The 22,860-nt window shown below is 36.3% G+C and overlaps 1 protein-coding gene and 1 long non-coding RNA gene across 2 annotated transcripts in view; one reads left to right on the top strand and one right to left on the bottom strand.

The window, feature by feature from the left end:
- Window positions 1-289: 289 nt before the first annotated feature.
- Window positions 290-22,860, bottom strand: part of LOC139145735 (calcium release-activated calcium channel protein 1-like) — a 30,600-nt gene continuing 8,029 nt past the window's right edge. Inside the window, exon 2 of the mRNA XM_070717043.1 lies at window positions 290-2,520. Coding sequence (XP_070573144.1) covers window positions 2,017-2,520 — 504 coding nt within the window. The 3' untranslated portion in view covers window positions 290-2,016. The remainder of the gene's footprint in view (window positions 2,521-22,860) is intronic.
- Window positions 18,827-20,949, top strand: LOC139145738 (uncharacterized). Its single transcript, XR_011555001.1, has 2 exons — window positions 18,827-19,764; window positions 20,724-20,949. It is a non-coding gene; the product is annotated as an uncharacterized lncRNA (long non-coding RNA).

Here is a 22,860-nt window from a genome sequence, read left to right as displayed (position 1 = left end):
TGATCATCTACCCTCCGCTTTTAGGGTCTATGATTTGATCTAGAATGGGCAATGAATATGTAGCATATTCGAACTAGAATGGGCAATGAATGATATAGCATATTTGAACTAGAATGACAGTGGTCACCACCCAAATCAGAATAGTTTGTAGCACCAACAAATTTATACCCATGCTTGTATAAAGTCACCTTATGTGCTACACGTAATGTTAAGAACAGTGACCAATCAGCTAAGACTACATTTTACACAGCAAATGCAGGATCAATGAGGAATATACACACAAACAATGTTTTATCAGTTACAAACAGATGAATCTTTTATTGCCATGAATAGTTTCCAAATGTACATGAAATGGCAAACAGTATACTAGCGTACATCAAGATAAAACTGCAACGATGTAAAATCAGTATCTGGGAAAGTATTAAAATCTTTGAAAAAAGGCATTCTGTGAGACAAAAAATGTCATTTTAAATGAAGATAATGCTTTTAGAATAAGAGAAGAATACAAATTGGTGTACAATTTTAATAAAGGCTTTCTTTACTTTAAAAAAAAATCTTATATTTTACTGTACTCTTTTGTTGTTGATTTTGCAAAACCTTTATTGTACTTTATGATCAAGATCTCAATCGGGATACGATTTCAATAAAGGTTTGCTTCACTTTAGTTTACTTTACAAAAATATAAAGATATAAGCTGCTCCATCTCTGACCTTAAAATGTTTGTATACATTCATACATCAATATTTCTTTTTTAAAATGATCAATATTGTCTTAATTGTTATAAGTACTCTGAGTGTACATTAAATTTTCGATGTTTCTCATAAAATCAATGATTTCACAATAAAAGCAGCATATCATGTAAAGTTCTGTGTTCTTTTTATTTCTTCAAACATATTAAGATTCTAGATATTGCGTTTGTCACAAAATCAGCTGGTAAAGCGTAAAGGCATCTAGTCTGGTATATATCAGGGTTTGCTGGGCAGTGACGCTGAGTTTATGTTATAGAAAATGTAGACAAATAAAATAAGTGTGATTTACTCTTGCTTTAACAACAAAAGAATTTTAAACTTCATAAATCACAGTTCTGATGGAACTCCAAAAAAGTAAATTTCTATAGAAAATTCTTCACCAACAATAAACTGTTTTGGTACATTAAATGTACTGGATTTACAAAACTGAATAAATTATTATGATTTACACATAAATCATAGATGGAACTCCAGAAAAGTAAATTTCTATAGAAAATTCTTTACTGAAAAATAAACTGTTTTGGTACATTAAATGTACTGGATTTACAAAACTGAATACATTGTTACCTCATAAGTATATGTAATATGACACGAACAGCTGGTTGAACACAATAAAAACCAGAATCATTCATACCTTTTTATCTGATATTATATTTCCGCACACTTAGCATGTTAGAATACAAGTAGAAAAGTTACTCTCTCACTGCAAAATAACGTATGTCCATCCATGGTAAAAAATGTGTGTCAGCCATGTTTTATTCACCCTTGATGTCACTACTCAGTACTATAGTCATACTACTTTTTGCATGGCCATTGGATTGAAAATCAGTGATTGGGTACTATAGATAAAGGTAACCATTTCTTCTAATTTACATATGTATACCAAAATATGCATACATTTACGTCATCAACCTATATACACACAATCATTCCCAGGAATTTCTCATTGGAAAATACCATCGTTTTGATTCCATCCGCAAATGGATATATGCGTATGGGTACATTTGGCACACAGGACCATGGTTACCATGACAATGCCATTGGTAGCTATAGTCCCCTTACATGAACAAATGATGTGACGGAACCGAAACACACATCCTAAAAATAGAAAACACTGCATTTTCGGACCGTTTGTGGAGTGATTCGGTGAATAATCAAGACACTGGTTTTAAATCTTCTTGCCTACTAACTAAAATGGCATGTACAAGCATGAGATTCAAAGACAAAAATACACCTTGTATGAAAGACATTCTTGGCAAGATACGATTCATGCATTAGTGGTATCAGCAGGAGGTGCTCCGTTATCTTGTTGTAACTGCAAAGCCATGTGTTCTAGCTCTTCCACAGTCTGAGTGGATTGCTCATACTTGTGTTTGACAAGGCTTCGGTAAAAGTGTAAGGCGAAAATGCAGAAGACAACGGCACATGGTGCAACGACCGCTGTTGCAGCTATTGCAGCGTTGGTGCTGTGATGGTAGAACTTTATCCAGCAGATGATTGCAATCTCACAGAGAAATAACATGATCCCGATTGCTGTAGAGCATGCCCAGGCTATGTCAATGTAGCGAGACATGTTGATGTGTGGAGAGTCTTTAAATGCTGTATCACTCTTTCCACTACTCACAGCTTCAATGTGAGGCAGGATACATGTACTGATTAGCAAGGCAAAGAGGTTTACTGTCACTAGGACCACTGTACACACACTGAATGTCACTAGCAATGGATCTGGGATTGGGTGACCATACTCCAGGTGGACCTCTACCATGGCTACCTGTGGAATAAACAAAGATAACAATATAACATTAACATATAAATAAACTGATGATTTGAAGACTAGCACTGACATAAGTTGTATGGTAGATCTACATCATAAATACAGGATGCCCGTAGTTTGCAAATACTTTAATGAAATTATAATTTGTTTCATTAGATGTACCTTTGGATGCATTATCAGGTGTTTGCGCTCAATTTCAAAAATACAGGTTCTTGTTCTAGGCCTACAATCATGTTCATCCTTTGAGCGCTGTAATTTTTTTCCGCCAAAATTTTGTGCAACATTTTACCATTTGTATGAATTTTTCTGTAATTTTTTTGATAATTTTGAACTAAGTGGACATCACATTTCATTGGGTACAGTTTTTTCTCAAAATTTTGGCAAAAATCTGAGAAAAATTGTCTAGGGTTTATATATATAGGGGACAAAAATAGACTTTGGCGCTGAAAGGGTTAAAATGCATAGTGTTCAACTAGTCAACACGCCCTGTATTAGTGCAATACCCAATGTCACTGTTGACAGTCTGTCATCACTAGAATTCATTTATCAGCAATAACATATGGTACAATGTAACAATTTACTGTACACTATGCATTGTGTTTGTACGGTTGATGCTTTGTATTTCAAGAAGAAGAAGAAGTAATTGATTTATGGACAAGAATTATGAAAATAATATCAAATGTGCAGTTTTTTGACCCCGTAAGGTAGTATACCTATCAATCGCTTGTTTTACTCAGATTTGCATTTCTGACTAATGTTTAGCAAGAGACATGTGACACGTAAATTTTTGACAAAGATCATGTTGTAAGGGAGCCCTCAATGGCAGACATAACAAACTCTTCTGATAATTTAGACACAGATAAATCCTTTCCCTCGTCCATAGACAGTGAAGGGCCAAGTCTATTTTTCTTTCATTATCTCCTCCTTGAAAAACCTTACTGTTTTTCTCTCCGAATAAATTGGACCTTCAGAGATAAAAATGTAGTAAGGGGTAATATGCACCTTGAAAGTGAAAGACTTTTGTCCAAACTTTCCTCAATGAAACTTTCAACTATTCTCTTACCAAATCTAGAAAAACTCAGGGGTCACTGTGAAAAGTTTGGTGCTAGAGACACAAATTACCTAAAGTTACCAATATGGTGTATTTCAAATTCAAAATGCCATCATCCCTGTATTAACTCTATTGGAAAAAATAAAGTTTTCCATTTTCGAAAAACTAAGACGGTAAAAAAGTTTCCTAATCCAAGAGCTTAAATTGAGCCCCTGCAAGTGGTCTGGAAAGCATTGTAAAATTGTTTGAGTCCAAATATCTGTCTATCATAAATGGAAAGCATTGTAAAATTGTTTGAGTCCAAGTATCTGTCTATCATAAATGGAAAGGCTGAAAAGTGCATGTCTTGATCTTTTGCTTGTAGAAAGGAGAAGAAGTGGAAGGCATGAATCTCTAAAATAATCAGTAGTTTTTTCAAAAGTTTCTGTGGCATCAGTGGCAGACTGAAGCCATTTCCATATTAAGTTCTGATTAAGTTCACTTATCTAAGTGTCTTAGTGGCCGTCGATAATAAAAGCTGACGCACGACATACATAATTCTTTCGTTTAGGGGGGGGGGGGTAAAAGCTCATTTCGTTTTGTGTGCGTCAAAATCGCATAAGGATTTTCTATTGTTTTCGAAGTGCGACTTTGCAGCGAGAACGCAAAACTACCTTCGCATTCATCGAGAACAGAATGACCACAAATACGGAGACAGAAAAGACAATTAAAAGACATGAAGGTGAAATAAAAACTTGTATGTGAAACATGTATGTGAAACATTTTTCTAAGTGTGAAATACATGTGCCCTTCCGGTATTTTTTCATGGGCGTGCGGATCGGAGAGGTACGTGTGGGTTTGTCAGAAGCGGCATCATAATACGAAATTGATTTCGCATAAGAACTTTCGTTTTGAGGGGGGGAGGGGGTTTCAAGTAAAACGAAGGAATTACGTTTCTTGTGCGTCAGCTTTTATTATCGACGGCCCCTTATAAGGCCACAGTTTAGCAAAAGAAGATTATCAAGAAATTTTTTTGTGAAGCAACTTGATGAAAGATAATAACATCATGAAAATACAGAATTGTGCAAGAGACATCAGTACCAGTAACTTTCTAAAACATTTGCAGTAATATACATTTCCTGATACTATTACCTCCTAAAAAGTCCTTTTGAACATTATAGAGTCAACCATTAAACTTGGTTGATATCAAGGCAGATGATTCCTGAAACTTATGCCACTTTTTCGTGAATAAAGGGTAGAGTTGACTTTGAAGATTTTTAGATTCAGAGCTCAGATCTCAGACACAGACCTCAGATCTGACATGAATTAGTTATATTCATTCAATCTATACACGTTATGAACTGCCATAAACAGGAACTTGCCCTATAAAAGTCAGATTATCATAATCTATGTAAATGTAAAAAACACGCTACTGATCAGACGTGCCATGTTTGGTCCCAGAATCCATAATCTTGTCATGTTTCAGGTGTTCATTGTCATTAAATCTTGCATATGATGTCTGTGAATATATAGCAACTAAACTTGAGTAAGAAATAAACTGAAAAAATGTTTCACTTTTTGTCGGAGAACGCGCATGTTTCAAAACTTTTTCCCTGTACAACCATTTGACCCCTCTTTGCATATGTCTCGAAAGTGCCAATTATGAAAAGTGATGCTATGAGAATTCAAAAACTCCCGCCCAGTGTATGCAAATGACTGCGTCATCAGTAATCCCCCTATTGTGTGCCAACAGTCCTGTAACTCCCCGTTTAAAAAATAGTGGTTCAATAACAGAGCTATTTGTTATTACAATTTTTCTGACTGCAACCCCTTCACATGCTGTAGAGTTCCACGAAGCACTCGCACTCACATACTCGCTATCACACATCGCACACAAACTTCCCATTTAAATGTGAAATGTATGATATAAAGAACGTTTCAAATTCTACAGATTTACTTGTTAGAATGGTCACAGTCTTGATCGATCGCAGGCTGGGGCAAGTCACACATCCTCTCTCCTGCCACACTTCCTAGTGTACAAAATTGCAAGTCAGATTTTTAAATTATCTGCAGTTTCCAAATGAATGAAGTCAGTCCAGGTGAAATTGCAACACTCAATTTGCCTCCGTAAACAGGGCTAAACATTGGGTTTCAAACAGAAACTGAATAATAGGCAGACTACCGGTACTTCATGGATGAATATAAAACTTTGGTTTTTTACTCAAAAAATATGTATCTAAACACCAGAATTCTTGGCACACTATCAACATCCTGTATTAATGATGTAGATCTATCATACAATCTATGTCAGTGCTAGTCTTCAAGTTAAGTAAATTCTACAGAACCACAACTGTTTTATTTTGGACAATCGTTTTAAACAGTACATTATGGCAACTTGTAAGAGACAGTAATCTTTACTGGTATAATTTTATAACACTGTAATTCAATCTGGCGTAACAGATTGCATAGCCATCTTCTTGTTTCATGGAAGAGACTGCTATTTCCACTTGTTTGGTTTGTTATCGGATCATCTATACTTTACATGGACATGTTGTCTGCATCTATGGTAGACATTCTTTTATCTGACTGCTTTTCAAATGAACATAAAGATTTATAATCAGATTACTCTGAACTCAAACCATGCTTAGCATCTGTATGAACTCCATGCACATAATGAATGATCTACATGTACAATGCTTGCTCTTCTCTCTTTCAATCTCACTACTTGTACAAAAAATGTGAATTGATGAGATGAAACTATGTTATTGACACTTGTCAAATTACATAGCACCGTGTCAACACTTTCTCTGAGGTGGTTTGAACCAACCCTGGGTCAGACTCAAACAGAAAAGCCAGCCCAGATTTATTTCTGATTATTGATGGACACCTGCCTCACATTATACATGGAGTAGTAATGCTATACCAGGACTCCAGGGTAGACACAGGGCCAATCATAGGTCTATGGAAACAGACAGCAAATTATACTCACAATAATTGATACCCCTGGCTTACTGATGCAACCAGCTCACATGCTAACAAGGTAGTTCCAGGCTGATTTCAACTGATTGATACTTATGCTCTTTTTATGAATAATTAATGAAATATCAACTCAGCTACAGGATAAAGCCCTCTGCTGTCAGAAGTACGCACGTGTGGCAAATCATAATTGACTGGACAGGGAGTCAATGACTGCTGAAACATGTACCGGTATATGCGTTGAAAATATTGACCAGTATACTCAAGACCAGTTGTGCATACCACTATTTGTATCAGAACTTGGGACATAATTTGCTATATTACTCATGAAATATTCATCACTAATGATACTTGTCTTTTGGCTAGGGGGTTTTACAAACCAAGCCTGAATACTTAAAATCTGTACACTGGACCTATGACATGCTGTCAAAGGGCATTGTGAAGCTTTACTTGCTTGATATATTATTTTGATACTTAAACACTTGCGAGATACAGCTGGAAAATTACATATTTCACTGATGTTGATGAGTGCTGTAATAATTTCCAAATGGACATCGCATTTCATTGGCAATAGTTTGTTATCAAAATTTTGACAAATATCTGAAAAAATTTGACTGGGGTATATTTTCTAAAGGTGACAAAAATTGACTCTGACACCCAAAGGGTTAATTGTTGCACTTTCTATCAGCAGTTTCTGATTTTGGATGTCACACGTTAACGAGATAGCAATTTCAGCGTAACCGTAACTTTTAATCTTGACAACGACCCATAATATTATAATATATAATATGATTGTCACAGTATTTCATTAACCGACAATTCAGTACTGTACTGTATAGTTTATAATATGGATCTGTAAATAGCAATAGTATTACAAAACAAAAATAACCGACAAATATGTCATTTGACAGTGGCATCTGTTTTACATCAGTGGTGACGATGGATTTATGCACATTTCTAAATCTATTTTCCATGTTATGACATGACCTACTCTTAAGCTTTTTCTTGAAAATTTTACTGTTATGTACTTTTTTCTCTAAGTCTATTCAATCAAATGACATCCTTTCATGTTCAACTGCATCAAGAAAAATGACAGCAAAGGAAATCATCTCAATCATGGTAGGTTAATGCACAGTAAACGCTCAACACCTGTAAAGTCTCTACCGGTACTTCACAGGGTCTTGACGTTTTTTTCCTTGCCTCCTACTCATAAGCTACTGCACTTCTGTTCAAGGGTAACCTGATGTGTTCTAGTAGAATAGCCAGCAGCATAACAGACATGAGGTGTATTGACTTGCTAAAAGAACTCTGAAAACCAACTTTTATATCTTCGCAAGAACTCTGTTCACTAAACCTGGCCACAGGGTGTAAGAATCTAAAATGGACAAGCTCATGTTCCTAGTTCCTATTAGAAGTGAAATAAATGTGAATTATCATCAAATAGCGCCATCCTATTCACTATATATTTACCTGGGATAACTATGCTCAAAAAACAGAAAATCATAGAATCATAAAAATTACTGATTTTATCCTAAAAATAATGGTTAAACTCAAGTATATGAATAACTCTAATATGTCAAACCTTATTACCGTATGTTTGCTTTATATTGGAGAGGAATAATGTAAAGCAACTCAACTAGCTCAATATGTTTGAATGAAAAATAGACAGAAAGGAGATAAAAAGGTCTGTTGAATATAAACCACCTCCATATTCAATCCATCAGCCTGCAGCTCTGTGCAAATGTATGACTTATTTATAGTGGCTTTTGTGTTTGATATGCATTGTCACTCTTCATTCAGCCTGAGTGATTGAAATGCAATTGGAAAAACACCAGGCTGTCCTGCAAGCATATTTCACTGCCAATCATCATGATTGACGGCCAACCAGACTCAGCCACACTGTAATTTCATTACCATAAATCTTTTGACCATCACTGACCTTTCTCCGTGATTTTTGTTGTCATAAATATTTTTATTTTATGAAGTATGACCAACAGACAGGCACTGACATGTATATTATAAAGAGTTCTATGTAGAAAGCTTGGACTGGAAACAAACTGGAGTTGTACAGGTCAGAGGTGATTGTATAGTTGGCATTCCATGACACTCCAATATACTACACAGAGGTCACATGTTGTCAAAACGCTAATGGCGCTCGGTACAAATTGAAATTGCCGATGGAACTGACAAATGGATTCTGTTTTTTTATTCCTTGAATACCATGTTTTTTTACAACAAACACTGCTGAATAAAGATCGAATCAATTTTACTATGCACTGGATCTCCATATTGCCTGAAGCATTAACATTGAATTCTGACCATCCAAAATGTATACAATCATCATTCTTCATTATAACTTATAATTCTAAATGCATATATCAGAGTAATAATACGCATTGCTGGGCTATTTATTTGTTGATCTATGCTTCACATTAAAAGGCAGTTGAATTCCGTGAATTTTGAAATTTTGGAAGACCATTTTTACTGGGATTATACAAATAATGCTCTACACCCCGTAACTTATTGTTTGTTCAATGTGAGAATCATATGTGACTTTATGATTTACAGGAATCATCACCTATGATCTATAAATTCATGTTTTGCACAAAGGAGAGAGAAGCTGATTGGCTATCTACATGGTGATCAGGAATATCTGAATCAATCAAGAATTATGTAGCCTTCCCTATAAAATATACCGGTATATTGTTTGGTTCAATAGCTGTGTGGCTGAGGATACTACACTGTCTGCAAGGGAAGGTGGCTACATGCATGCATGAACCATGGTCAATTCTGATTCCAAACTTCTAAATGATTGGATGAATGATGAGAACTCTCCACAGTTTAAAATTGTCGCACTAAATGGCATGGTGCATTGTCTTATCATTGCAGCTAAGAAATATGAGTATTTAATTTGTGATAAATATAGCTTTGAGTTGTAGAAGGATTTGCTCATGGTAAAATCCCTACATTCATGAATTGTAAATCTGTCCTCAAATCTGATTTGACACTTCAAAATTGTCTACCCAAATTAGAGTTTACTTATTGAGCGCTGTAATTTTCTCCCGCCATAATTTTAGTGCAAAATTTAACCAATTTTTATGAATGTTTCTGTAATTTTGTTATAATTTTGGACAAAATGGACATCACATTTCATTGGCTATAGTTTTTTCTCAAAATTTTGGCAAAAATCTGAGAAAAATTGACTAGGGTTTATTGCATAAAGGGGACAAAAACAGACTTTGGCGCTCAAAGGGTTAAAGAGCAATAAAAACCAGTATATTCTCTCGTGTGATATCCTAAACACAGGAATTCTGGATATCCTTTGCCTTGGATGTTGGACACAATCTCATCACTCAGTGTACACAAATATAAATAGACTGTCATTTCTCTGCCTTTGACATCCAAATATATATTTGTTCAGAAAAGTGAGCTCTTTGCAAATTTAAATACACTACTATTTACCGTATTGAAGATAGATTGCTGAAATCCATTTCAGATCAAAGCTGTCAAAATGGCACCTGAATCAGTGAGTAGAATTCTACTGAAAATATTTGATACCAGATGTAAATACAAATGTCCATGCATTAGTACATTGTCAGACAATTTGGTGATGCCTTGCTTGCACAATAAACTTCAGTGGAGGAAAATGGTAATATTCTATGAATGAATTCATCAAATTTTTAATAATCAAAACATGTTTGAAAAATACAAGGGCGTTTTTTTTATGGTTTTGACAATAATGTCATTTATGAATTCCAGGTAGACTGCAAACATTTGGTGATACCATACATCATACTCTTATTCAATGATTCTCCATTCTGGAAAACCAAAATGGCTGCTCTTGACAAATGACTGATGACTTCAAGTATGTTAAATTGCAAATAATTAAAGATCATTATATGTCTCTAGTATATGCAAGACACTTTAATTTTTGTAGACTTCATGTAGACAAGGTTTCCCTGTTGGAGATGCTGTGCTTGACTTAGCTGAACCCACAAGTACAGTCACAACTGCTTTGTGAGACTTTTCTACAACGTAATCCGCTGAAATGACAATTACCACTGAGCATTTCAGGTTTGCTGAAGGACTTCTAGTATGAACCTCTCACCACTGAGCATTTTATTGTTGTTGCAGGACTGATATACAGGTATTTTATAGACAAACAAGGGGGCTATCACTTGTACAGATTCAATGCGATATAATTTGTATGCACCCAGGGTATACACTCGGTGCTCATGGTGCAGCAATGGAAATCAAAGTAAATGACTATTCTGAAGATATGGGATAAAGTCACAGTTCAGTCATGTTATTCCTATTTCTACCCTCTGTAAAAAAACAAACAAGAACGCATGTGTTTCTGGCAAGCTTGACGTCTACTGTATTCCCTCACTGTCAACAATTTGCTCTCCTTGAAATTAACTGAGTATAAAAAGCCACTTGCAGCTTTGGCATTCCATACACTGATGCTGATGAGTTAAACGTACCAAGACTAATTTGTTGAAGAACCTGAACCCAACCTCATTACTTGTACCTTTAAATCAATACTATGTGCTAATCTTCTCTGACATGAATGCCGATGCACTGATCATTAAACACAAATCATCCATGGTACTAGTTTTACTTATTGAGCACATCTTTTCTTACGGACAGATTTTGTTTTCAGCATATGATTGCTAATTTTGAAGTCCTCTACTTAAATTCAAAAAGATCTTCCAAACATTTCTGTGCCTTTTACATACTTATACGTACCCTATATCGACATAAACAATATCATTTCAAATGCAACTTTCTAGCTTTGCGGTACTAAGCTTCAATACAAGAGTAATGTACCGGTACAAGATTTGATAATTGATGCTCAGAGTGACAAATTTCATGCTGACTAAGCAGTCTTTGTTAAATGCGTGTCCACTTTCAGTACGTTGAGTAATCTATGTAACTGTAATTATTTGGTTTGGAAGGGATAATACTAAGTCTGTCACTGTGTAGTTGTGTTATCATGATCTGTATCACCACAAACAGCATTGACAGTGGTCTCTTATGCTAGAGTTTATTTGCATAAATAAAAATACAGACTTGCAAATGAATTACTGGACAATATTTTGACTACAACTCTGCTGGAGGTTGTATGTATACAATCAGACATTAAATCAGCACTGTGGAAGTGAAATAGGGGTCAGACTTGATGTTTTGGAATGTCTAAGATGTTTAACAAGATGAGTAAGGCCATGAACCTATCTGCCATCCATTTAGATGCGCCGAATATGGAAGTGGTTTTATGTTTATCTTTGACAAGAGGGAGCCAAAAGATTGTGTTGGCTGTCAGAAAAACCTACAATTGATTGTATCCTTGGGGTATTGGTACACTGTGTGTCCACTTGATTGGTTGGGAGGAATAATAGACAAGGACTGCCCGTCTTGCAGTATTTAAGGTAAGATGTGCCTGGGGACAGATTTTCAGACAATACTTTCTTGTTATACTGCTTGTGTGGGCTTATTTTGAAGCTCTTGGAGTATATGAAATTTTTGCCATCTTGTTTTCCTAAAAAATCGAAAATTGGTTTTATTTATACCACTGTAGGTTGTATAGAAGATGATCATGGCTGTCAGATATAGATCTGCATCTCACAAGAGAATGAATATTTCATGGTTCAAATGATTTAGTACCTGAGCTGGCTAACCAATTATAGCATATCATTAGTGTTGACCAATGAAATGACTGTAGGTTAGAAGTAGCTTTGTACTGACACAATTAGTGAATAGAAATGATACAAACAGTGTATCAATAAAATGGGAAGGCTGGTGTTAAAATCAGAGGGTGTAATTCATTGCCACTTGCGTTAGCTTCAGCACTTCATCTCCACGGTGATTTGCATTTCAAGTCATATTATATCATCAATGTAGAAATGAAATGGCATAGTGAACTTTCCCACATTTTTTTTGTCCCTTAAATGTTATATGAACTTGTTTCCTATGAAAAATGAAACAGCAGAATACAACAACTGTGCAACAAGTTTACTGGTGTACTCTAGAAAATGATACTGGAGGGCACCTTTGCAAGAGTTTTCTAATTGATCTGTGAACAAAAAAATATTATTTTGACAAATACAAAAGCTGGTTTCTCAAGAAAATAAATAGATTTTGAAAAGCCCTCTGTGTAATATATCATGGCAATGTCAGCAAAGTATTCTATAAACTGGGGTCTCCATTCACAATAATTCCACTGGGATGAGGCTGTGCATCCATCATTAAGATGCAGTGGAGACTTAGCAATATGCTATCAATACACAGAGAAGACTAGCAATTACATTTATGGTCTGGTAGAGACGTTTACAAATCAATTTAACATGCGAGGCAAATACGGTAGTACTGCACTCCAGCCAAGGATGATTGTTTGACACCTCATAACAAGTCTTGGGATCAGAAACTGACGATGTACACATACAACACCTGATCTCAAGTGACTAATTGCCACACTGCATCACAACTAAAGAGGTCAGAAATGCATCATTTTCAAAAGATTATTTTCTACCAATCTTTCTGGCCGAGGAAATCAAACGAATACAACATCACTACCCCAATCTGTCTTCATAGAATCATGATCAATTCTTTGTTGAGTCTTGCTAGGAAACCACAACAACAAGGATTGACATCTAGGAAAGACTCAAGGGGCACTGGTATAACTTACTTTCTTGGGTGAATACACCAACAATATTTTTTACTTTGAATGATAAACAAACTGAGCATACCAGTATGCATTGTGCAATGATCCACCTTGTCGCCTGTATCCAGTGAAATTGCCATACAAAACATATTTAAGTTAATCATTTGAAAGAAAACTTGAACCTTCATTTACATTTTTGACCAATTTTGCCTTCTTGTAAATTCATTCATTTAAAGGGCCAGTAGAACTTTTGATGAATTTTTTACTATTTTGTCAACCGCAGTTTCATGTTCTACTGACCTACCTATGTTGAGATACACAGTTTTAAGCTCGTCAACTCAGCCTGTACAAGTGTAGACTGCATTGTTATCATTGACAAGTGAATTCTGGTCTGGACCAGAATGAAAATGTACACAATAACAGCACATTTTACATGCACAGATACTGTGCTGACAAACCAAATAGTTGGTGTTTCAACATACTTTGGAGATAGTAGAACAAGAAACTGTGATTGATATACAGAACAAACACTGTGAAAAAAAAATCATCACAAATTACAGCTACTAGCGTTTTAATTAGGATGAAAAGTCTTATAATAATAGCAAGGATTTTCTGCAGTAGGTTACTTAATGACGGAACACAAGAAGGAAATCAGAGGAGCTATAACGCAATTCTTCAGTGCTGAGGGCGCTATTGTTTTAGCATTACGTCATCTGGATGGAATGGATGGTATCATACCGGTATAAGTCTTACCGATATAAATCATCAAGAACTATCAAATGATCTTCCCTCCTTAAATTTCTGTATTGGGAACCCATTATGTTCAGAATGTGAAGTATTATGAGAGACAGAAGTACTATGGCACTTTGTTGAGTTCAATACAACACAAAGCATCAGCATGTCTGCATCTCACATAGACACAACACAAATATACAGGTCCTCATCCGATCGTGCACGCATTGGCACCACAGAGTGAATGATAAAACATTCTGGCATTAAGGGCAATAACTATCAATATTGCATAAATAATAGGTCCTCATCGTGGCATTGGCACCACAGAGTGAATGATAAAACATTCTGGCATTAAGGGCAATAACTATCAATATTGCACAAATAATAGGTCCTCATCGTGGCATTGGCACCACAGAGTGAATGATAAAACATTCTGGCATTAAGGGCAATAACTATCAATATTGCACAAATAATAGGTCCTCATCGTGGCATTGGCACCACAGAGTGAATGATAAAACATTCTGGCAGTGACGGCAATGTGCATCATCGTACACAAGTGTGCATTATCAATGGTATCATTAGAGGTTACAGTGTTAAGGACTGCATCAATGTCATTAATTTCAGTTTAATTAAATAGAATGACCATCACAAGTCTTGTGAGATCTTGTAATCAATTGGAAAATACTGGTAGTCTTTTCTACTGTATTAATGCCATGACAACTACTCCAACTGTTTACAAAACTAGTTAAAATGAGTAGTTTACAAAACTAATTCAAATTGTAAATGACATTTTAACAGCCTTGCCAACAAATGGCAGAAAGAATTTCTGAACTTGACATCTGGACATTTCTCTAAAAACACTACAATTTGAAGATGCTGATTACGAAACAAAAGCGATTATTTTTATTAAAGTACAGTACCGTAGTTTTAGGGAGTCAATCATTCAGTACTTGCCAATAATTCTTGTTGGCAGATTTCCAGGGCAGAACTATGTATATGCTCACAGGGCTCGAAATTACCTTTTTTCAGTGGTAGTCCACTTGGGCTACCATTTTCTGAAGTTGGTAGCCCAGGTGACAATTGCTCATAGCCCATGCATTTTGTAGCTCAGGGATATTTTTCCCTTAACCAGGCAAGAAAAGACCTATTTTTCAAGATTCTGCCCATGAGGTGAATTTTCCATTCATTTGATGTGAATTCTTGCATACCTATACCCAAAGGAAACCACTCAGTATGAATTGGACAGCATCAGCAGTAAAACTCAAAAGTTTAGTGACCACTGACAACCTGTTTCATACTTAGAGTTGTATGCAAATTTTGATAATCGCCATGACAACGACTTTCTCTAAGCCGCGCACAGACCTATAGCAGGGCTAAAAATACAACATTTATCTTGTTCACATTGGCAACCCAACTGAAATTTGGGCCGACGCAAAATAATTGTCCTTTTGGGATTAAATTTGGTCCGTGTCCACACCTACCGGTACCAGAATTGGGCCGACGTAACTTTACCTTCCTTTGTGACCTCTGACCTGTCAAAGTTCAAAATGGCGCATTTGAATATGGCACGCTGTTTCTACTGTTCATGATTTTCCTGTGTTTTTACGCACAAGAAGGGCAAATATGACTACCACTCACCCTTTTAATCATCGGAGAGATCTTCACCATTTATTGGATGAGCATATGGTATATATAAGACCGCGGTGGAGAAATAACCAGTGCGCGGCATTTTTGACATGCCTCTCTAGTCTATTACGTGCACTGTGGAATCGAATGACATGGTCTCGTTTGCGGAACAAAGGTTGGTGGGAAGTTCAGCGTACATGGGATGATATTAAAATGTAAAGACTGGATTGAAAACTTTCGATAGGTGTAAACTTTAGTTTCAAACGTCGTTTGTTTTGTGCGAATAGGGTGACTAGTTCAACTTCGATCCATAGCGGAGGCCTGGTCAACTGGGACCAGGGCCGACGTAACGTGTCCACACTGGCGATTTGCGTCGGACCAAATTTTGCGTCGGCCCTGAGTCGGCCCTGAACCCCCCCCTTCTAACCGGGACCAAACTGAGTCGGCCCAGGGCCGACTCAGCGTGTCCACATTGGTTTTTTACGTCGGCCCCGGCCCTGGTCGGGACCTGGGCCGACGCAAAGTCGTCAATCTGAACGTACCAATAGGGTTTCTGTGCAGGATAAGGTAATAATTGCCCCCCCCCCCCACTGTGATTGATATGATCTAAATGCAGTGAAAATGCATTTTCATTGGCCATCATTTCCTGTGCCTGTCAACCAAGTACATCAATTCAGATATTGAAACTTTGTTGCAAAATTCCGATGCAGTGTACAGCTGTGGTCTTTGCAATTTGCATAACAAAGTAATAGTCTGGCTGGCTGGGTTTGACTGCATTCAGCTTGTCCCAAAGTCAAAGTCAAGTCCCAAATTTCATTCCAAGGCTTTGGTAGTCTGTGTGGGCTGCAGCCATTTCATGTATTTTGGTAGCCCCAGGGAAAAGTTGGTAGTCTATTGTCGCAAGTCTACTGCTAATTTCGAGCCCTGGCTCATGCTCAAATACTATGGTACATCATACTTAAAAACATACTCCATTAGGGTGTTGTTAAACCAAACAAAAATTAGTGTTTTCAGACATGTGTACATGAAGTGTAGTTTTTAACAAAAGTGGCAGGTCAGTAAAGTCAGCTTGCAGACAACATAACTTGTGAATCATTCCAATACCAAAACATAAAACCTTGAGATTGTCAACTAATTAAAACCAAAAAGGCAAAAAAATATAACCCCCAAAAATATACATACCGTAATCCAATAAAAACAAGCTCTTTCATAAATTTGGAAAGTTTCAAGAACTGTATATATCAATCATAGCCTGGTTACAGAGACTAAATGTAAAGAATGATTTGTGAAACTACACCACTACAATATCAACATCTACAAAAATTTGTTGATTATTTTAAAGCTGAATTTTGGCATCAAAAGACAGAAATTTTATGAGACTGTGCAAAATAACAGGAAGAGCTTATGACATGCAAGGGCAATGACCTTTCAAAAAGAACTTCATACACTACCTCTCCAACTGTTGCCAGGCTCATTCCTATAGCGCTGTTCACGGTTACAGGTTTGTTACTAAATATACCGGTAGCTGTACGCGCGCGACATCGGACACGCAGCGTGAAATGCGGACAAATTTTATCAATGTTGCATGCGTGGCTGTTTTTGCAGCTAGTACTCTGAGTCGTGATTATGTTTTTTAGGGAACGAGCACAATTAACGGCAGGGGGGGGCCGGAAGAGAAAATATGTGGTGCGTATATTTTTTACAGGCCCCCCCTAACACCTGCAAAAATTTTAGTGGCCCCCCCATCACTGGCAACAAAATTTTTGTGGCCCCCCCCTCCCCAAAAAAAAGATTACATAGGTACAAAGTTGTACACATATATATAATCCTTATAACTTTTAATATATGCTTTAGTGAAAACAACATTCTTGCATTCTTGAAATAAATAATAAACAAATAAATATATAAATAATAAACAAATAAAATAACTTTACTTCAACTGAGTATCTGTATGATGTTTTCAGATGTTGGGGAAAAATGTATAACATGACCGTTGTGATTTCAATGCACTTTCCACAACCCAGTGTCTGCCTTTCTATGACTACCCAAGATATTCAATGTTACTCCACTGTAATGACAGTCTGCCATTGGAATAGTCCTTCATGGGCTAACTATAAAAGACCCATTAATGCCATTTTTTCCTCCTTTTTTTCAGTATTTTTTTCCTGTGTGTCCACTACGTATTCTAGTTCTGAACTGCCTATTAGCCAGTCCACATTCCTGTGTGGAACAGGTTGAATGGTTATTTGAGGAAAAATAGGCAGTCCATAGCAGTCCAACCTGCCACATGCCAGTATTGGAAATATGACATGTTAAAATTTGAACATTCATCACTGGCTATGAATGTGAAATCAGACTCAGCCATGTGAAGTAACCATTCATTAGCAGTCCTATTGAATTCATGATAGAAGGGAAGATTGTCAATGGATTGAATGGTAGCTTACACATGTGGCGGTAAAAATTTAGACATGCATTAATAAACTCCAAGGACTGACTTGTTGTCAATTCTCATGTTTTCACATCCCTATTGTCTATTTAATTTAAATAAATTAGGCGGCACTCATGTGTAGAGTTGATTTTACTTGGTTAAGTTTTTCAGGTGAAATTACTCATGTTTGCACTATAGAAATGCCACATGGGTCACATTTACCAGTTAAATTGTTCTCAGACTTAAATATTTAGTGGCTACAGAAGCAACGGTTTGCCATTTTAAAGTGACAGTATAAAGCTGTAAGTTTTTGATTTTGTTAATATTTTTGTTATGTATCAACTGCACTTACTTCATTGGTTTACAAATTTAAGTTGAATTAGCTCGTTGATATTATCAATACAACCAACATACACTTTGTGTGCATGTATATTATAAAAGTTCACTGTTATTGTGTTCAATTGAAGTTTAGTCCAGACCAAATGTGTTTACCAACAATAACAATGCTGACTGTACATAATACAGGTTGTGAAGACTGGATATTTGAACGTGTTTTAGAAAATAGAATAACATTAGCAATACTGGCTAACATGATTTTGAAAAGAGAGAAAAACCTGTAGTCGATGTACGAAGAACACAATTTCTGCCAAAATTATGAAGTTACAGCCTATCCCTTAAATATAATTAGCATTAGTTTCATTCATCTCCATTCAAAAAAACGAGACCAGGGATTTTCAGTATAAACCAATGAATATGACAAGAGGGAAGTCATGCAGATGGCTACAAACGTCTGTGAGCAGCCTCTAAATTAAATCAGCACAGATAAAATTTTAAACATCGTTTATTTATTTTCAAAATGTGCAATAATAAACACATGTTCACCGCTAAATATTCCATATGATCGGAACCTGCATTCTATTGAAAGGTACTCACATTTCCAGACGTAATATGGTTGGATCTGTCATTAAATTTTTCTCATACGGTCCATGTTTTCGCGTACGTCCGTCAGCAACTGGCTATGATGTGCAGTCATGTACATGTACGTCAGATCATCACACAACGACGAACACACTTGCGACGGTTCTGCATCTGCCATTGTAAAACTTTCGCGATTACAACTTACATAAAACTTAATGGAAACGCAGTACAGGTACTGTTCATCCCCAAACCGTTCAAAAGTCGAGCCGGATGGACTAACGGTTCTGACGATGTATGATGTCATGACTTTGGAAAGAGTTGTGTTGGAAGAGTGGACGGGACGCAACAGGGTATGGACGTAAGGGTCCCGTAAATGAGTACGCTTGGATTTAACGAGGCTGATCAGAATTGCAACAGGGTTCACTTAGTGTGTTGGACGTCCGTATTTTAACTGATCTCTTCATATAAAGTCAATTTTTGCTTATTGGAAAAATCTAAAGGAACAGTTTACGCGTACTTGAAATGTCAAAATTTTGCGACGATCACGACCCTTGACCTTTCGAATTTGACCAATGCTTTGTGTTCCCACACGATCGTTGTCGGATATCACATTGCATCTCTCAAATGAGATTGCGCAGATTTTTTTGAAGTAATGGCTGTTCAGACCAGCTGAATCTCACGAATTATGGCTGATTTCTCGGTCATTTCTTCCCCCAGTGACGACACATTTTGAGTCAAAACAGCAAGTGAGTTAGGTCTAAGTGGTAATGTTTCAGTTGGCATGAAGGTAAAGTGTATTTCCCCGCGACAGTGTTGGATGCAGTGGCCGAGATAGAAAGTCGTCGTGGACGATAATTTTCCATTCATCCGGTAAGTATTTGAAATGCATATTTATAAAGGGCAATTACGAAATTAGTATGCCTTATAGAGAGGCTTTTCTCTGCACATTGATATTTTCCTGGGAAGCTTGGTTTTGTATATGGCCCGACATTTTTAACCTGAGCTTTAGGGGTGAAAAGAAAGTACGTATCTGTATACCTGGACAGGGCGGAGGGAGGTGTACAGTGTGGCCATTAACGCAAAACAAAGCTGGGCTTGAACAACGCCTAAGCTTAGTTTGCGTCCATGGTCTCACTCAGACCCAAACTACCGGTAGATCGTAGGATGAACATGGCTATGTAAACTTATGATTGTTTGTACCACCCGGTCTTACTTGCATTTTTTACTTCTTTTGTACATGGTTACTTTTAAAATCCATTTTTAATATGATATTGCCAGGTAAGAAGCCTTGTATTGAAAGACAGAAAAAATGTTTAGAAATGTGATACGTCTTAATTTTCAAGGGAAAGCAGCTGTAATTTTTATTGAGTTCAATAACTTTTAAAATCCATTGTTAATATGATATTGCCAGGTAAGAAGCCTTGTATTGAAAGACAGAAAAAATGTTTAGAAATGTGATACGTCTTAATTTTCAAGGGACAGCAGCTGTAATTTTTATTGAGTTCAATAACTTGTTTGCCTCATGTATTAACATACTTTCTTGTATTGATTCAAATTATGAATTGTGATGCCCTCACTTTGTAAAGATGTACTTAAATTAATCGGTATAGTGGCTGTGGCAACTAGTCAAGTCAATACAACGTACACAAGCACATTTCTAGACATATATGTTACATTTTCAATGTATTAATTTGCACTCGCAAAGATGTATGTAAAAAATTCCTCTATGTGTATGTAACAAATCACACACATGTTCTGAAACTTTATTGTAAAGTTGTCGTCTTAATAAATGTTGCTAAGTTCATTCTCTCCTTTCTGTTTCATTTCAGTGTGCATGTCAGCCAAGGCCCAAGAGAAATTTGGCAAGAATAATCATGACTTACGTAAAGAAGTCTTCAATGTCAAATTTCAAAACAAAATAGGACATGAAAGACGAGACTTGGCCAGAGTTAAATGAACTCTTTTAAAAACTAATCTTTGACTAAATCACTTTTCACTGTGTCTATTATGAAATTTGTTAAAGCCAAAAATTTATTAAATTGGTCATCAGACTTACAGATATGTTTTGTGCTTTTTATTTGAACGTTTGGAAAGGTGAGTCTGCTTGTGTTTGCTGTGTTCAGGTGAGTCAGAGTTGCTTTTAACTCTGTTTGGCCTGTCTTAGTTTTAGGCCAAATATGGTTAAATTACATATCCAACCAATTGTATCTTATAATTCACCGTAAGAGGCTGTGTAAAAGTACTTGATTTTACTGGAATTTGATTTCACTTATTTGATGTTTGCTTACACCTTGCAAACATGCAAATGTAACAATGTTTACCAAATTCATAACGGCAACATCAAAATAAGTGAAATCGGGTGTCAAATCAGTACTTTTCATGGTGCTCTTTTTCTGCCAGGATGACCCTGTCATCATATGTGCATTCAAAATAACCATTGGTTCACATACATGTGAGTGGATTCAGAATAACCATTCATTCACATGTGTGTGAATGGCTAGCTCATTTAAATATTTCGGCCTATACACATGTTACCAACGTGCTTCTGAAATGAATGTGGACTGCCTATTCCCTATGCACATGCATTAAGTCATGCCAACTAGCCATGTGAATGCTAATTTCACATGGTACTGACAGGCATTCCTGTTCTATAAGGGATTCCTATAGCATGATGAAATAACCAGTTTCAACCGAGCCTCTGTATCATTACCAACCATTATTACTGTTGACAAATGAAGTCAATTTTCAATAATAATATTGCTCATTTTACACATAACAACTGCATTGTGAGGTTTAAGACTTGGTATTTCATCATGCTACAAGAAGTTTAACAAGGAACTCCAGCTTCAACAGGGAACAAAAATGCTGAAAAATATTCTCTGTCTGTCATGGTGTAAAAAATTTTGGTGGCCCACCCCTTACTTTCCCTGGAATTTTCATGGCCCACCCCAAGAACACTCATTTTTTTTCGTGGCCCCCCCATTTTCTCTTCCGGCCCCCCCCCCTGCCGTTAATTGTGCTCGGTTTTTTAGTATTCATTGTTACACTAGCAGTCGCCCACTGAGATGTATTTTCGTCGTTCTTGCATGCGTAATTTTCAAAAGCGTAAACTAAAAATGCGGACAAATATTTATTTTTGCATATTAATGAGAGAACAGTGACGTAAACTGTGAACAGCCCTATTTCTATGAAATATTAAAGAATGTAATTTGATGAAATATTAAAGAATGTAATTTGGCACATCCTAGATGAAAATACTGATATGTCAGAGAATAAATGAACATTGAAAATTAAACAGTACAGTTGTACAACATTATTGTGAATAAAGAAAGCATTGATGAATGAAACATATTGTGGATATTGCAACAATACTGTTGATTAGACATTCAAACATCTGCTCACCACAAATATGCTGAGTTACATAGCTGGGTTAATCATACACACAGAGATCTCTTGACAAAGGTCAGGATATTGTTATATTTGTGTGGGATTACAGTGTGCAATATCTCAGTATGAATCCTAATATTTATATTACAAGTTTGAATTTGTTATGCCATTTATGATAAATGTCTAACATATACCAGCACACAGTGTTTCATCTAGAATGCTACAGCAAGGGGGACTGGTCCCCCTTTGCAGGAATTTTTGAGGGTGACTTTACAATTTTTTTGGGGGGTGGTTAAATTGAAACATATAATCATGTCTTTACATACATGTAAGTTTAGATCTTGCAGTGATGTCAATTGTGATATACATCATGCTACAAGCCATAAAGCACTTGCTTACTCAAACTAAGCTGCTGGCTGCAAACACCATCCTCTAAGATTTTTTCATAAGTCAACAAAAATTGAGTATCACTGTCGTGAATGTATAGTGCTTCCAAGAGTGGTGGACGGTTCATTAATATTCATACGCATTTATATTCATGAAAAATTGTAGCAGATTCTATATGCTACCATATTCTTC

Source organism: Ptychodera flava, chromosome 12 (assembly GCF_041260155.1).
Source record: "Ptychodera flava strain L36383 chromosome 12, AS_Pfla_20210202, whole genome shotgun sequence".
NCBI lineage: Eukaryota > Metazoa > Hemichordata > Enteropneusta > Ptychoderidae > Ptychodera > Ptychodera flava.
Note: the sequence above shows the minus strand (reverse complement) of the source record. Positions and strands in the feature narration are given on the sequence as shown.